Source organism: Lolium rigidum, chromosome 3, assembly GCF_022539505.1.
Source record: "Lolium rigidum isolate FL_2022 chromosome 3, APGP_CSIRO_Lrig_0.1, whole genome shotgun sequence".
NCBI classification, from domain to species: Eukaryota; Viridiplantae; Streptophyta; class Magnoliopsida; order Poales; family Poaceae; genus Lolium; species Lolium rigidum.
In genome coordinates, this window is record NC_061510.1 from 8798635 (window position 1) to 8817223 (window position 18589).

The 18589-nt window shown below is 46.0% G+C and overlaps 1 protein-coding gene across 1 annotated transcript; it reads left to right on the forward strand.

Annotated features, from left to right (window-relative positions):
- The first annotated feature begins 4184 nt into the window (after positions 1-4184).
- LOC124694376 (expansin-B7-like) lies at positions 4185-5714 on the forward strand. Its single transcript, XM_047227369.1, has 3 exons — positions 4185-4526; positions 4656-4846; positions 5375-5714. The coding sequence occupies exons 1-3, from the start codon at positions 4185-4187 to the stop codon at positions 5712-5714; spliced, it is 873 nt and encodes a 290-aa protein (XP_047083325.1).
- The last annotated feature ends 12875 nt before the right edge of the window (positions 5715-18589 follow it).

The window sequence follows — 18589 nt, forward strand, 5'->3', positions numbered from 1 at the left end:
GTCTCATCAAAGACAACATCACGAGAAACATAGACTCGACCAGTGGACACTTCAAGGCATTTGACCCCTTTATGGCGAGGACTATAACCTAGGAAGACACATTGCTTAGAGCGAAAAGCGAGTTTGCGCTTATTATAAGGACGAAGATTGGGCCAACATGCACAGCCAAAGACTCGAAGTGAAGAATAATCTGGATGTTTTCCTACAAGGCGATGCAAAGGTGTGTCATTATTGATAACTTTGCTAGGAAGCATGTTTATGAGGTATGTGGCAGTAAGGAAAGCTTCATCCCAGAATTTTAAGGGCATGCCAGCATTAGCAAGGAGAGATAGACCAACTTCAACAATATGACGGTGTTTTCGTTCAGCTGCCCCATTTTGCTGATGAGCATGGGGACAAGACACAAGGTGAGAAATTCCTTGTGTTTGGAAGAGAGAATTGAGTTTGATGTACTCTCCCCCCAATCAGATTGTACTGTAAGAATTTTCCTATCAAATTTTCGTTCAACAAGCTTCTGAAAGTTTACAAAGGCAGCCAAGGCATCAGATTTTTTCTTAAGCAAATAAATCCAAGTAAACTTGCTATAATCATCAATGAAGCTTACATAGTAATCATGGCGACCAACAGAGGTAGGTGCAGGACCCCATACATCAGAAAATATTAACTGAAGAGGTACTGTAGATACACTAGTTGATATTGGATATGGTAACTGATGACTTTTAGCTTGCTGACAAGGATCACACACTAACTCATGACTAGAATCTGGAACACATGGAAGTTTATTTTTGCTAACAATATGCCTAACTATGACAAACGAGGGATGACCTAAACGACTATGCCACCGAGACTGAGATGGTGTAGTGGCAACAAAAGCATGCTTCTGGGAACTTGATGACTCCAAGGATGAAATAAGAGGATAAAGCCCACCAACACACCGTCCTTTATGAATTATTTTCTTGGTGACCTGATCCTTAATCAAAAAGAAGAAGGGGTGAAACTCTATGAAAACTCTATTATCATATGTGAAACGATGAACAGAGAGGAGATTTTTAGAAGCATTGGGAACATAGAGTACATTGCGAAGATGGAAATTTCGAGCATGGTTATGAACTATTGATTGACCAATATGGGAAATAGTCATACCTTGACCATTGGCCGTGTTGACCTTGTCGTAGCCCTTGTATGTGTCTCTCATGGACAAGTTGTTGAGTTCTCCGGTAATATGATGAGTGGCACCGAATCTTGGTACCAATTAGTATCCACTCCATAGGCAGCATTGATCTCCTTCTCACCATAGCCGTCGGCTTCCTCATAGCGTGACCAACAATCTTTGGCGTAGTGGCCTTCCTTGTCACAAATTTGGCAAGTGACATTGACCCATGGAGTTGTACGACGGCGCCCACGGCCACGTCCTCGACCCCCTCCTGGAGGTCCACGGCCACCACCACCACGGCCCTGGTACGGCGGACGGTTATCACGACGTCCATCCCGCCGCTCATCTCGGCGCTCGTCCCGGCGATCACCGCGGGGATTTCCAGAGCCGTTGTTGGAGTAGTATTGTTGGCGCCGCTGGCGAGAGGCAACGTTGGCCGATGTCTCAAATTCTTCGGATGGCGATGCGTTGAGCATCTCTTGACGCTGATCATAGGCATGCAATTGAGAGTATAGCATGCTCAGCGAGATAGGTGTGGTCGCCACACCCGGCGCGGCGACAAGCGAGTTGTAGCCGCCGCCCAGCCCGGCGAGGATGTAAGACACGAGCCGGCATTCTTGCGAGAGGATGACCGGCGGAGATAAGTTCGTCGGCGAAACCCTGCATCTTGGTGAGAAACTCAGCAGGTAGTCATCCGCAACTTTTTGGTGTTCGCGAGCGCCACAAGCAGGTTGGTGACGCGGGCTTCACTCTGAGCCGCGAACATCTCCTCGAGGGCCTTCCAGACACCGGCAGAGTGCTCGATCCGGTGGACATGAGGCAGAATTTCGAGAGAGAGAGATTGCAGAAGATATGACAGGACCGATTGGTCCCGAGCAAGCCAGGCACCGTAAGCCGGATTGGGGACCGGTTGCGCCTGATCATCAGCGGTTTTCTCCGCCGCTGTCGGCGGGAGTTCTTTGGCCGGCTCGGCGTCGGAGCCATCTAGTAGGCCAACAAGTTGTGCCCCTCGGATTGCAGGGAGCACCATGGAGCGCCACAGCGGAAAATTTTGCCTGGTGAGCTTTTCCGTCGGGGGGTTTCCGAGGTTGATCGGAACGAGGCTGCTCGAAGACGCCATGGCGAACGAGCGGCCGAAGTTCGACGAGGTAGATGCGATCAGGTAGATGAGGCGGAAGAGCCTGCTCTTGATACCATATAAAAATAACGTAACAGGGTATTAGGGTTCTACTCGGATGATATCCCGAGCCCCTTGATGTTCTATTTATATTGGTGCTATGCGTCACCAGGCGGTACAACGTGTTTGACAAGATTACAATGCTGTATCGTAACAGACTCAAACTCATAATCTAACAATCTCCTCGAGCGCGAGGCCTTGGAACGAGCGTTGAACTGTTGCCCGATCCTCTAGTTCTGTCCACGTTCTAGACTTTCATGTGTGATTTGATTTCATGTTTGCTTATGTGGTTTGGTTCTTTATATATGTAGATTTCCAAAAATGTGGATTTTCCAGATCTGCATGTGTCAATCTTATGGATTTGCTTGGATATACCTATAGAAATATGACTTTAATTATATTCGAATTGTGAAAATGAATCATGGAGACGATATTGTTGGTAAGATTTATTCCTATTTTGTTCTATCTTTGCGCTCGTTTTCCTTGATGGGATATGACCATCTTGGGAACTGACGTTGCCAACGTCCGTGAATAAGGCTATAACATAAAAATGTTTCAGCAAAGAAATAGGCTTGGGCTTGCAAATAAAACATCACTGTAATGCTGAGATGTTTTGTATAAAATGTTGACGAATCTCAATACGTTGGGCGGCCAAGATAAGCTCTAGACGCCCACATATATATATGTAGACTTTGATATCGTGGCGCCGATGTCACTGGCTTATCCAAACGTCACATGAGCTTCAAGATTCATGCATAGTTATTTTACATCAACGCCTTCTCATATAGCAATCAACATGTACATGTTCACTTATTCTGTCGTGCTGGACAAATCTGGCCTCCCCATCCCTGAGGAACCCGACGAGATCGACCAATCATGCACCATCCTCGAAAACCTAGAACACCTTTTCCTCCTTCTCACTTTCTCAGCCTACGCCGCCTGACCTCGACATCCTGCGCAACGATACCGTCGTCGCAATCTCCGCGAGTGCGAGGCCTTGGAACGACTGTTTTGATTCCATATTTGCTTATGTGGTTTGCCTTTTTCTGTTGGTTTCCAAAAATAATTGTGCTAATTCTCTGTAAACTGAGATTTAGGTTAGAGCTCAGTAGAATCTGCAGCCGTTAAATCGCGCCAAGGTTCATGCGCCGTCTTCTACCTTGAGCACATCGAGCGGAGGAGGGAGGGGGCGGGGAAACATCTGCTGAGCCAGAGCCAGTGACGGCGCGGCTGGCCGCGTCAGAGATGGCGACGACCGGTCAGGATGGAGTGCGGGGTGCCAGCACCGAAGAAGAAGGTGGCGGGGGTTAGAGGGATGGCCGAGGTGGCGGTGGACCAGCGGAGGGGGGAACTTGGGGCAGGGCAGGACGGTGAGATGCGCAACAGCGCGCCGGCCACGGGCGGGGTGGACGGCGGTCTAGCCGGCGGTGGCTACAGGGGAGGCCGGAGGTGGAGACGAAGGTCGATTTACTAAGCCCTAGACAGACCCTTCCAAAAATGTATGGATCATGTACAAATCTTCCGATTTGCTTGTGTAAATCTTGTAGATTTCGCATCTGTGGATCTTCAAGATTTGCTTGTATACACCTATAGAGATATGGCTTTAATTTTAATTATGTAGGAATTGGGAAACTGAATCATAAACACCATATTATTAGCAAGATTTGGTCCGGATTTTTTTCTATCTTTTCGCTCATCTTCCTTGATGAGATATGGCGATCTTCGGTACTGCCATTGCCAAACGTCCGTCTCAATCTCCACCCCCCCTCCGTCCACACCCTTGGGTTCAAGCCACTATTAATACGGCCAGCGCCCAGCGCCGTCCAGCACATCTCACCCTGCTAGCTAGTAGCGATGACATCCTTCACCATTGCCGCCGCGGCTGCTCTGCTTTTCTGCCTCCTGGCCGCCGATGGCTGCTGCGCCAAGAACAGCAACAAGACCCACCATGCCCCTCCTTCTCCGGGCACCAGTCCTCCCGCGCCCGTTTCGAGTGCCAACGCCACCGATGCCGACACGGGCGGCTGGCTGGACGCCAGGGCCACCTGGTACGGCGCGCCCACCGGCGCCGGTCCAGACGACAACGGCGGCGCCTGCGGGTTCAAGAACGTCAACCTGCCACCCTTCTCCGCCATGACATCCTGTGGCAACGAGCCGCTCTTCAAGGACGGCAAGGGATGCGGCTCATGCTACCAGGTACGCACGCACTACGTTAACTGCAATTACTAAATTATTAATTAACATGTCAGGAGCATCAATCTGTACGTCGATGTCGTTTCAACAGCCTGAAAACTGAAACTGATCTGTAATGGGAAACAAATGCAGATACGGTGCGTGGCCCAGAACCACCCGGCGTGCTCCGGTGTGCCCGAGACGGTGATCATCACGGACATGAACTACTTCCCGGTCTCCCGCTACCACTTCGACCTCAGCGGAACCGCCTTCGGCGCCATGGCGCTGCCTGGCCGGAACGACCAGCTCCGCCACGCCGGCATCATCGACATGCAGTTCAAGAGGTAGTGCCATAACACCTATCTGTCTGTATTGGATTTGCCCGTCACCGTCAGCATACATATCTCCACCTACGGGCCATGGCATGTCATGACATCCCTCGTTAGCTAGAAGCTACGCCCGTTGCTTTACGCTGCGACGCCCTGTCTGCTTCTGCATGCACAAACTAGATCATCTTCATTCGGCTCGCCACACGCACACGCACGCAGGCACACACAAAACAGCTTTGCGCTGAAACCAAATTTCCGAACAACCTAACCCACGGGAGAGCTGGCGGGTGCACCGGCAGAACATGTAGCTTTTGTTATTCTTGGTCGCTACTCGCTAGTACTATATATCTGGTTCCTCTCGTGACATGGACCAACGTCGTCGTGGCACTGCAGCATAGCATTGCGCTTATAGGTAGAGACTGGATGGAATCCCCATATGCATGCATAACGATGGAACTAGATTGCGTGTTTCCGACACGATCGATCGACATGTACACTGTGTTGGTGTGACTCACATGGTGCATTGCTGAATGAAATGTGCAGGGTGCCGTGCCTGTACCCGGGCCTGACAGTGACGTTCCACGTGGAGGACGGGTCGAACCCAAACTACATAGCGATCCTGGTGGAGTATGAGGACGGCGATGGAGACGTGGTGCAACTAGACATCATGGATTCGCGAGATGGCATGACATCTATGGGGGAATGGGTGCCGATGAAAGAGTCGTGGGGTTCCATCTGGAGGGTGGACACGCCGCGCGCCATGCAGGGGCCCTTCTCGCTGCGCATCACCAACGAGTCTGGAAAGACGCTCGTTGCTGATAAAGTCATTCCCGCAGACTGGAAGCCCAATGCCATCTACCGCTCCGTCATCCAGTTCAACTGATTATTTAAGTAACCGATCAAAGATATGTACTACTTCCTCTGTTCATTAATATAAAACGTTTTTACAAGCTAAACTAGCTTTGTAAAACATCTTAATAAATTGGTAAATGGAGGAAGTAGGAATATACTATATTCATCCATTCCAAACCATGATGTGGTTGAGCATGATGTATGCGTGTGTGGATACACTAGTGACCGCTCCGTAAGTTGGTTAATTTTGGTGCCTATATACGTGAGCAAGAGGAGACGTCGCCCGTGGGTTGTCGTAGATCATATAGTCGCTTGCTTACCTGTGCTGTTGTTGTTCGTGTCAGTATCTATTGTGTCATGCCCCAACTAACCATTATCAGACCCAAGGCCCAACAAGGACCAAGCCAGACGCCCAAGGCCTGCCTATTAAAAGCATCGACATGGTATATTGGTTCGTAACTGACAATGGCGCATGCCAGCTGTTGGCCGCCCGATCCAGGACCGAAAATCAAAATCGGTTGCAGCCACGCCGCTGCGCTAGATTGCAGCATTCAGCGCACCACGCCAGATTAGGAAATTTTGCGTCTCCGTGTTGTTTAAAAGGGAAAGGGAAAAAAGCCAACCCAAAAGCCCACGTGGTCCACTAGCGACAGTCCATCACGTTTCATGCACATGGATGAAAATTTTGACGTCATTCAACTAATTCTCTCTTTTCAGAAATTCAAAATACTACAACTTTGCGTCGAAATTCTGATTGGTTTACACTTTTGAAATTCTCACGAGGAGATCTTTATGACTAGATCCCAATTGCATACATTTCGACGCAACTTTTGAACAAGCAATTTTGGTCCGCGACAAAGCAACTTTTGTGCACGACAATGCAACTTCGGTACTGAACCAGATATTAAAGTCACAATACCGATAGGCAAGTTCGTCTGGTTGTGTTCTCCAACGCTTGCAGCACAACCATGGCGCCCGCGAGTCCACCCGTAGCACTGCCTTGTCCATGCCAAGCCAACCAACAACTCACCCGTCGATTCCAACCACCAATAGTACCCGAGCCTCCCGCCTGAGCATCTCTAGCAGAGTCCGTATATCTCCGAATCGAAAACGCCGAGTTCGATCTTTCGAACTGTTGAGTTTAGATGGTTTTTGTTACGGCGCAAATCAAAAACCGAACTCGTGAACTGAAAAAGCGAAAATCAAACGTCGTGGGAAAATCAAACTCGCGATATTGCGAAATTGAACCCACTTTTCTTCGATCAAGCTTGATTCGTCAATAATTTACATTAAACTAGCCAAAATACAGGGCAGTTCGAGCTACATTCGATAATTTGAGACCTAAACTACTAGATTAGGCCCCGGATTGTCACCGGGGAGCTTCCCGTCGGCGGTGGAGGGGTTTTCCTCGCTGGCGACTCCTAGGTGACGATGAGCGCCGCCACCTCGAACGCCGCCGCCTCCGCCAAGCTACCGCAGGCTACAGGCGGCCCGTCTGCGTTGTCGTCGTCGTTGCCGTCGCAGCTCGGGGGTAGCGTCGGCAGTAGCGGGCTGCATGAGCCGGCGGGGGCCGCCTCGACTTCTCCTTCTTCGCGTGCCTCCTCGCACGCTGCCCGGCGCGCGAAAGCACGCGGCCACTTCCATGTCGCCCGCTTCCAAGCGTCGTTGAAGCGCGCCCACCTCGCGCGGTCTGCCTCCGTACGTACACCCGGCGGACGCGGTGGTTGCTTCCCGTCGCCAATTCAGCTCCCTCCCCTACCTACGCGTCTTAAGCGTCCCATTGCGTACGGAGGGGTGGTGGCGGAAGCGGCGGAGTGGCGTCATAGGCGGCGGAGTGGCGTCATAGGCGGCGGAATGGCTCGCTGGAGAGGAGGCAGGCGGCAGCGGAGGGACTGAAAGTGGCGGAGGGGAGTAGGGTTTGGAAACCGAACTCCCCTCCGTGGTCCCTTTTAATATTGGGTGGCCGCTGAGTTTCTCGGGCCCCCGAACTCATTATGGGCCAGCCGTGACTTCGGGCTCTGTTCTGGCCCACTCTCGGCCTGAACCGTATAGTCGCTGGACTTTTTCGGTTTCAGCCTGTTTTACAGGCTGTTCTAGAGTTTCTCTAACTCCTCGCATTGCTTAGCCAGGTAACCAAACACCCCATTGTGCTCCTAGACCGAAGCCCCTGCATGTCTGACCTTTCACGTGTCCACGGAAACGCCTGATACGTCCAAAACGTATCTATAATTTCTTATGTTCCATGCTACGTTTATGATGATACTCACATGTTTAATACACATTATATGTCATTATTATGCATTTTCCGGCACTAACCTATTGACGAGATGCCGAAGAGCCGATTCTTTGTTTTCTGCTGTTTTTGGTTTCAGAAATCCTAGTAAGGAAATATTCTCGGAATTGGACGAAATCAACGCACAGGGTCCTATTTTTGCACGAAGCTTCCAGAAGTCCGAAGAGGAAACGAAGTGGGGCCACGGGGCGCCGCCACAGTAGGGCGGCGCGGCCTGCAAGGGGCCCACGCGGCCCTGTTGTGTGGGCCCCTCGTGACCCTCCCGACTCTGCCCTTCCGCCTACTTAAGGTCTTCGTCGCGAAACCCCCAGTACTGAGAGCCACGATACGGAAAACCTTCCAGAGACGCCGCCGCCGCCAATCCCATCTCGGGGGATTCAGGAGATCGCCTCCGGCACCTCGCCGGAGAGGGGAATCATCTCCCGGAGGTCTCTTCATCGCCATGATCGCCTCCGGATTGATGTGTGAGTAGTTCACCCCTGGACTATGGGTCCATAGCAGTAGCTAGATGGTTGTCTTCTCCTCATTGTGCTATCATGTTAGATCTTGTGAGCTGCCTATCATGATCAAGATCATCTATTTGTAATTCTACATGTTGTGTTTGTTGGGATCCGATGAATATTGAATACTATGTCAAGTTGATTATCAATCTATCATATATGTTATTTATGTTCTTGCATGCTCTCCGTTGCTAGTAGAGGCTCTGGCCAAGTTGATACTTGTGACTCCAAGAGGGAGTATTTATGCTCGATAGTGGGTTCATGCCTCCATTAAATCCGGGACGATGATGAGAAAGTTCTAAGGTTGTGGATGTGCTTGTTGCCACTAGGGATAAAACATCGATGCTTTGTCTAAGGATATTTGTGTTGATTACATTACGCACCATACTTAATGCAATTGTCCGTTGTTTACAACTTAATACTGAAGGGGTTCGGATGATAACTTGAAAGTGGACTTTTTAGGCATAGATGCATGCTGGATAGCGGTCTATGTACTTTGTCATAATGCCCTGATTAAATCTCATAGTACTCATCATGATATATGTATGTGCATTGTTATGCCTTCTTTATTTGTCAATTTCCCAACTGTAATTTGTTCACCCAACATCTGCTATCTTATGGGAGAGACACCGCTAGTGAACTGTGGACCCCGGTCCTATTCTTTACATCTGAAAAACAATCTACTGCAATTGTTCTTTACTGTTCTTTGCAAACAACCATCATCTTCCATACTATACATCTAATCCTTTGTTTACAGCAAGCCGGTGAGATTGACAACCTCATTGTTACGTTGGGGCAAAGTTCTGTGATTGTGTTGTGCAGGTTCCACGTTGGCGCCGGAATCCCTGGTGTTGCGCCGCACTACACTCCGCCACCATCAACCTTCAACGTGCTTCTTGACTCCTACTGGTTCGATAAACCTTGGTTTCTTACTGAGGGAAACTTGCTGCTGTGCGCATCACACCTTCCTCTTGGGGTTCCCAACGGACGTGTCAACTACACGCATCAACGCCCCGCGGCCTCCTCGGTTCCCGACACAAGGGGTGGAGGCGGGGCTCTCCCGTCGGCGCGGGTGGAGGTGGTCCCTCCGGGCACTGCGTGGTGGAGATGGGGACCTCCCAGTGGCGCGGGGTGGAGGCAGGGCTCTCACGGCGGCGCGGAGTGGAGGCGGAGCCATCCCGGCGGCGCGTGGTGAAGGTGCTCGTCCGTCTGAAGGGTGGGCAGAGGTGGTGCCCCGTTCTAACTTCTGAGGGAATGCTTCTCGTGCATCCAAAACCTTAACCCAAACCTATGCCATCAGTGTCCACCATAACTACCTACTATGTGGTATTTCTCTGCCATTCCAAGTAAATACTTCATGTGCTACCTTTAAACAATTCAAAAGTTATCATCCCTTATTTGTGTCAATGTTTTATAGCTCATGAGGAAGTATGTGATGTTTATCTTTCAATCTTGTTGGGCAGCTTTCACTAATGGACTAGTGGCTTCATCCACTTATCCAATAATTTTGCAAAGAGAGCTGGCAACGGGGTTCCCAACCCCAATTAATTAACTTTCATAAATAATTCTCTTCACATGTTTTGCCCTGATTCATCAGTAAGCAACTTAATTTTGCAATAGACACTCCTCCGTGGTATGTGAAATGTTGGAAGGCACCCGAGGATTCGGTTACCATGGCTTGTGAAAGCAAAGGTTGGGAGGAGTGTCATCCTTAAATAAACTAAAGTACATGTGTAAACAAAAGAGAATAGGGATGTGATGTCTACGGGTGCTTCTATTCTTGTAGACAGTGTTGGGCCTCCAAGAGCAGAGGTTTGTAGAACAGCAGCAAGTTTCCCTTAAGTGGATCACCCAAGGTTTATCGAACTCGGGGAGGAAGAGGTCAAAGATATCCCTCTCAAGCAACCCTGCAATCACGATACAAGAAGTCTCTTGTGTCCCCAACACACCTAATACACTTTTCAGATGTATAGGTGCACTAGTTCGGCGAAGAGATAGTGAAATACAAGTAATATGGATGTATATGAGTGGTAATAGCAATCTGAATAAAATATTGCAGCGAGTAAACATGCAGCAGTAACGATAAATAAACGGAGTTTCGATGCTTAGAAATAAGGCCTAGGGATCATACTTTCACTAGTGGACACTCTCAACATTGATCACATAATAAAACCACTCTACACTCTCTTGTTGGATGATGAACACCACTAATTGCGTAGGGCTACAAGAGCACCTCAATGCCGGAGTTAACAAGCTCCACAACATTCGATGTTCATATTTAAATAACCTTAGAGTGCATGATAGATCATTGCAATTACACCAAGTACTAACATAGCATGCACACTTGTCACCATCACACTATGAAGGAGGAATAGATCACATCAATACTATCATAGCAATAATTAACTTCATAATCTACAAGAGATTACAATCATAACCTACGCCAAGTACTACACGATGCACACACTCGTCACCATTACACCGTGGAGGAGGAATAGAGTACTTTAATAACATCACTAGAGTAACACATAGATGAATAGTGATACAAAACTCATATGAATCTCAATCATGTAAGGCAGCTCATGAGATCATCGTATTGAAGTACATAGGAGAGAGATTAACCACATAGCTACCGGTACAGCCCTTAGCCTCGATGGAGAACTACTCCCTCCTCATGGGAGACAGCAGCGTTGATGAAGATGGCGGTGGTGTCGATGGAGATGCCTTCCGGGGGCACTTTCCCGTCCCGGCGGCGTGCCGGAACAGAGACTCCTATCCTCCAGATCTTGGCTTCGCGATGGCGGCGGCTCTGGAAGGTTTCTCGTACCGTGGCTCTCCGTATCGAGGTTTAAGGTCAGGGACCTTTAAATAGGCGAAGAGGCGGAGTCGGAAGGCTGACGGGGCGGTGACACAATAGGGGGGCGCGGCCCAGGCTCTGGCCGCGCCACCCTGTCATCTGGTGGCCCTGTGGCCCTCCTCTCGCCGGCTCTCGGGTGTTCGGAAGCTTCGTGGAAAAATAGGATGCTGGGCATTGATTTCGTCCGATTCCGAGAATATTTCCTTACTAGGATTTCGGAACCAAAAACAGCGAGAAAACAGACAAGCGGCCCTTCGGCATCTCGTCAATAGGTTAGTTCCGGAAAACGCATAATTATGACATATAATGTGTATAAAACATGTGAGTATCATCATAAAAGTAGCATGGAACATAAGAAATTATAGATACGTTTGAGACGTATCAAGCATCCCCAAGCTTAGTTCCTACTCGCCCTCGAGTAGGTAAACGATAACAAAGATAATTTCTGAATTGACATGCTATCATAATCTTGATCATACTATTGTAAAGCATATGAGATGAATGCAGCGATTCGAAGCAATGGTGAAGATAATGAGTAAACAAATGAATCATATAACAAAGACTTTTCATGAATAATACTTTCAAGACAAGCATAAATAAGACTTGCATAAGAGTTACTCATAAAGCAATAAATTCTTAGTAAAGGCAATGAAGCAACACAAAGGAAGATATAAGTTTCAGCGGTTGCTTTCAACTTCAACATATATATCTCATGGATAATTGTCAACACAAAGCAATATAACAAGTGCAGTAAGTAAACATGTAAGAATCAATGCACACAGTTGATACAAGTGTTTGCTTCTAAGATAGAAAGAATAGGTAAACTGACTCAACAATAAAGTAAAAGAATGGCTCTTCGCAGAGGGAAGCAGGGATTAAATCATGTGCTAGAGCTTTTTAAGTTTTGAAATCATATAGAGAGCATAAAAGTAAAGTTTTGAGAGGTGTTTGTTGTTGTCAACGAATGGTAGTGGGCACTCTAACCCCCTTGCCAAACAGACTTTCAAAGAGCGGCTCCCATGAAGGACGTTATCTCTACCGAGCAAGGTAGATCATCCCTCTTCTCTTTTGTTTACACATGTATTTTAGTTTTATTTATGGTTGACACTCCTCCCAACCTTTTGCTTACACAAGCCATGGCTAACCGAATCCTCGGGTGCCTTCCAACATTCACATACCATGAAGGAGTGTCTATTTGCAAAATTAAGTTGCTTACTCGATGAATCAGAGCAAAACATGTGAAGAGAATTATTAATGAAGGTTGATTAATTGGGGGCTGGGAACCCCGCGCCAGCTCTTTTTGCAAAATTATTGGATAAGCGGATGAAGCCACTAGTCCATTGGTGAAAGCTACCCAACAAGATTGAAAGATAAAACACCACATACTTCCTCATGAGCTATAAAACATTAACACAAATAAGGAGTAATAAAGTTTTGAATTGTTTAAAGGTAGCACATGAAGTAATTTACTTTGGAATGGCAGAGAAATACCATGTGGTAGGTAGGTATGGTGGACACAAATGGCATAGTATTTGGCTCAAGGATTTGGATGCACGAGAAGAATTCCTCTCAATACAAGGCTAGGCTAGCAAGGTTGTTTGAAGCAAACTCAAGTATAAAACGGTGCAGCAAAGCTTACATATGAACATATTGCAAGCATTATAAGACTTTACATCGTCTCCTTGTTGTTCAAACACCTCAACCAGAAAATATCTAGACTCTAGAGATCAATCATGCAAACCAAATTTTAACAAGCTCTATGTAGTTCTTCATTAATGGGTGCAAAGTACATGATGCAAGAGCTTAAACACGATCTATATGAGCACAACAATTGCCAAGTATCACATTATTCAAGACTTTATACCATTTACCACATGCAGCATTTTCTGTTTCCAACCATATAACAACGAACGAAGCAGTTTCAACCTTCGCCATGAACATTAAAAGTAAAGCTAAGAACACATGTGTTCATATGAACAAGCGGAGCGTGTCTCTCTCCCACACAAGCATGAATTTATTCAGAGAATGAAAATAACAAAACGAAAATAAAAGCACACAGACGCTCCAAGTAAAGTACATAAGATGTGACCGGACAAAAATATAGTTTCAAGAGAAGGAACCTGATAAGTTGTCGATGAAGAAGGGGATGCCTTGGGCATCCCCAAGCTTAGATGCTTGAGTCTTCTTGAAATATGCAGGGATGAACCACGGGGGCATCCCCAAGCTTAGACTTTTCACTCTCCTTGATCATAGTATATCATCCTCCTCTCTTGACCCTTGAAAACTTCCTCCACACCAAACTCAAAACAAACTCATTAGAGGGTTAGTGCATAATCAAAAATTCACATGTTCAGAGGTGACACAATCATTCTTAACACTTCTGGACATTGCTCAAAGCTACTGGAAGGTAATGGAACAAAGAAATCCATCCAACACAGCGAAAGAGGCAATGCGAAATAAAAGGCAGAATCTGTCAAAACAGAACAGTCCGTAAAGATGAATTTTATAGAGGCACCAGACTTGCTCAGATGAAAATGCTCAAATTGAATGAAAGTTTTGTACATATCTTATTATTACTCACGTAAATTGGCAGATTTTTCTGAGTTACCTACAGAGAACACTGCCCAAATTCGTGACAGCAAGAAATCTGTTTCTGCGCAGTAATCCAAATCTAGTATTGACTTTACTATCAAAGACTTTACTTGGCACAACAATGCAATAAAATAAAGATAAGGAGATGTTGCTACAGTACTAACAACTTCCAAGACACAAATATAAAATAAAGTGCTGTAGTAAAATAAAGACATGGGTTATCTCCCAAGAAGTGCTTTCTTTATAGCCATTAAGATGGGCTCAACAGTTTTAATGATGCACTCACAAGAAATAAGAGTGGAAGCAAAAGAGAGCATCAAGAAGCAAATTCAAAACAAATTTAAGCCTAACCCACTTCCTATGGAAAGGAATCTTGTAAATAAACAAGTTCATGAAGCATAAAGTAACAAGCATAGAAAGATAAAACAAGTGTAACTTCAAAAATTTCAGCATATAGAGAGGTGTTTTAGTAACATGAAAATTTCTACAACCATATTTTACTCTCTCATAATAATTTCCATTGGCATCATGAACAAACTCAACAATATAAGTATCACATAAAGCCTTATTCACATGCATAAAAGTCTCATTACTCTCCACATAAGCATAATCAGTTTTATTAGTTGTAGTGGGAGCAAATTCAACAAAGTAGCTATCATTATTATTCTCATCAAGTGTAGGAGGCATAGTATAATCACAATAAAATTTACTCTCCATAGTAGGCGGCACCAAAAGACCACTATCATTATAATCATCATAAATGGGAGGCATATCATAATCAACATAAACTTTCTCCTCAATACCCGGAGGGCTAAAGAGATCATTTTCATCAAAACCGACCTCCCCAAGCTTAGAATTTTCCATAGCATTAGCAACAATAGTGTTCAAAGCATTCATATTAATAACATTCCCATTAGCATTCATATAAAGTTCCATGGGTTTTTTAATTCTCTCTTCAAACACATCATGTCCTAATTCAAGATAAAGTTCATAAAGATCTCTCATATTTTTGTTGTTTTCCATTATGCCTAACTAGTGTAAACAAGAAACAAAAAGATGCAATTGCAGGATCTAAAGGAAATAGCTTCGAGCACACACACAACGGCAACAGAAAAGTACTTAGTTACCTGGGACCGGAGTATGAGTGTCTTTTACCTTTCCTCCCCGGCAACGGCGCCAGAAAAGTGCTTCGTTGCCGGGATCCGGAGTGTGAGTGCCGTTTACCTTTCCTCCCCGGCAACGGCGCCAGAAAAGTGCTTGATGTCTACGGGTGCTTCTATTCTTGTAGATAGTGTTGGGCCTCCAAGAGCGAGAGGTTTGTAGAACAGCGGCAAGTTTCCCTTAAGTGGATCACCCAAGGTTTATCGAACTCGGGGAGGAAGAGGTCAAAGATATCCCTCTCAAGCAACCCTGCAATCACGATACAAGAAGTCTCTTGTGTCCCCAACACACCTAATACACTTGTCAGATGTATAGGTGCACTAGTTCGGCGAAGAGATAGTGAAATACAAGTAATATGGATGTATATGAGTGGTAATAGCAATCTGAATAAAATATGGCAGCGAGTAAACATGCAGCAGAACAGTAAATAAACGGAGTTTCGATGCTTAGAAATAAGGCCTAGGGATCATACTTTCACCAGTGGACACTCTCAACATTGATCACATAATAAAACCACTCTACACTTTCTTGTTGGATGATGAACACCACTAATTGCGTAGGGCTACAAGAGCACCTCAATGCCGGAGTTAACAAGCTTCACAACATTCGATGTTCATATTTAAATAACCTTAGAGTGCATGATAGATCATTGCAATTACACCAAGTACTAACATAGCATGCACACTTGTCACCATCACACTATGAAGGAGGAATAGATCACATCAATACTATCATAGCAATAATTAACTTCATAATCTACAAGAGATTACAATCATAACCTACGCCAAGTACTACACGATGCACACACTGTCACCATTACACCATGGAGGAGGAATAGAGTACTTTAATAACATCACTAGAGTAACACATAGATGAATAGTGATACAAAACTCATATGAATCTCAATCATGTAAGGCAGCTCATGAGATCATTGTATTGAAGTACATAGGAGAGAGATTAACCACATAGCTACCGGTACAGCCCTTAGCCTCGATGGAGAACTACTCCCTCCTCATGGGAGACAGCAGCGTTGATGAAGATGGCGGTGGTGTTGATGGAGATGCCTTCCGGGGCACTTCCCCGTCCCGGCGGCGTGCCGGAACAGAGACTCCTGTCCCCCAGATCTTGGCTTCGCGATGGCGGCGGCTCTGGAAGGTTTCTCGTACCGTGGCTCTCCGTATCGAGGTTTTAGGCCAGAGACCTTTAAATAGGCGAAGAGGCGGAGTCGGAAGGCTGACGGGGCGGTGACACAATAGGGGGGCGCGGCCCAGGCCCTGGCCGCGCCACCCTGTCATCTGGTGGCACTGTGGCCCTCCTCTGCTGGCTCTCGGGTGTTCTGGAAGCTTCGTGGAAAAATAGGATGCTGGGCATTGATTTCGTCCGATTCCGAGAATATTTCCTTACTAGGATTTCTGGAACCAAAAACAGCAGAAAACAAGCAATCGGCCCTTCGGCATCTCGTCAATAGGTTAGTTCCGGAAAACGCATAATTATGACATATAATGTGTATAAAACATGTGAGTGTCATCATAAAAGTAGCATGGAACATAAGAAATTATAGATACGTTTGAGACGTATCAGGATGATCTACCTTGCTGGTAGAGATAACGTCCTTCATGGGAGCCGCTCTTTGGAAGTCAGTTTGGCAAGGGGGTTAGAGTACCCACTACCATTCGTTGACAACAACAAACACCTCTCAAACTTTACTTTTATGCTCTCTATATGATTTCAAAACTTAAAAGGCTCTAGCGCATGATTTAATCCCTGCTTCCCTCTGCGAAGGGCCCATCTTTTACTTTATGTTGAGTCAGTAAACCTATTTCCCTCTGTCTTAAGAAGCAATTGAGTTGTTGTGATCAAACCATTTATATCGTGATCTACTTAATCATGCCTTTTACTCTTCCTTGTTTAGTACAAGTTTTATCCGAATGAATATAGCTTTGAAGGTTTTTTTATCAATGATTATGAGGAGATTATTATGATTGAGTATGCAAGTTTCGCTATATAAGCTTTAATATAAGAACGCTGCTCGATAGATAAGTACAATCTGTTAACTGTTCTTTGAACAAGAACGAAGTTTACCATCACCAATTATGATTTCCTATGCACCTCTATTTGTGATTTCCTTCTACTTGTTTCAAGTTGAATTATATGATGAAGTTCTTCACTAGAATGTTTTGTGTGAATCAATATGATGCTTCTTGTCCGTATTTTATTTATCGACTCTTCACTCCATAAACATGTGGTCTTGTTTACTGAGTTCAGTTTCGCTTGGGGACAAGCGAAGTCTAAGCTTGGGGGAGTTGATACGTCCATTTTGCATCACTATTTTATATCATAATTTACTGTTATTCACTGATATATTTCATATTTAGAGATGATACTTATGTTATTTCACCTATTTTGCATGTTTCATGATTATTGGAGAATCACTCACCGGAGTCAGGATTCTGCTGGAAAAAGCACCGTCAGGATGCAATATTTCTGAAGATCAACAATTGACGGAAATTACACCAAAGATCTTATTTTTCCAGAAGAATGAGCCAGCCAAAAGGAGGGGCCGAGGAGGGCCGCCATGGCCCCCCCATAGGCCGGCGCGGGCCCTGCCCTGGCCGCGCCGCCTTGTGGGGAGGGGGCCCACAGCCCCCTTCGGACGCCTCTCTTTCGCGTACTTCATCTACCCGAAAACCTAAGGTGCTGGGAATAATCGCGAGGAGACACAACCGCCTCTACGGGGCGGAAAACACCAGAGAGAAAAGAGCTCTCCGGTAGGCTGAAATCTGCCGGGGAAATTCCCTCCCGGAGGGGAAATCAACGCCATCGTCACCGCCATCAAGCTGGACTTCATTGGGATCATCATCACCATCATCTCCACCACCGTCACCGTCATCTCCATCGCTGCACCTCGTCACCGCTATAACATCTAGGGTTGAATCTTGATTGTTTCATAGGGGAAACTCTCCCGGTATTGATTACTCCTTGTTATTGATGCTATTGAGTGAAACCATTGAACCAAGGTTTATGTTCAGATTGTTATTCATCATCATATCACCTCTGATCATGTTCCATATGATGTCTCGTGAGTAGTTCGTTTAGTTCTTGAGGACATGGGTGAAGTCTAAATGTTAGTAGTGAACTATGTTGAGTAATATTCAATGGTTTGATATTTAAGTTGTGGTGTTATTCTTCTAGTGGTGTCATGTGAACGTCGATTACATGATACTTCACCTTTATGGGCCTAGGGGAATACATCTTGTATTTGTTTGCTAATTGTGGGGTTGCCGGAGTGACAAAGAACTCCGAACCCCCGTTGGTATATCGATGCAGGGAGGGATAGCAGGATCTCATAGTTTAAGGCTGTGGTTAGATTTATCTTAATTACTTTCTTGTATTTGCGGATGCTTGCAAGGGGTATAATCACAAGTATGTATTAGTCCTAGGAAGGGCGATGCATTAGCATAGGTTCACCCACACAACACTTATCAAAACAATGAAGATTAATC

Coding starts and splice junctions, on each gene's coding strand:
- LOC124694376 (XM_047227369.1), top strand. CDS start 4,185: ATGACATCCTTCACCATTGCCGCCGCGGCTGCTCTGCTTTTCTGCCTC. Junction 4,527..4,655: donor GATGCGGCTCATGCTACCAG/GTACGCACGCAC, acceptor AAACAAATGCAG/ATACGGTGCGTGGCCCAGAA. Junction 4,847..5,374: donor ATCGACATGCAGTTCAAGAG/GTAGTGCCATAA, acceptor TGAAATGTGCAG/GGTGCCGTGCCTGTACCCGG.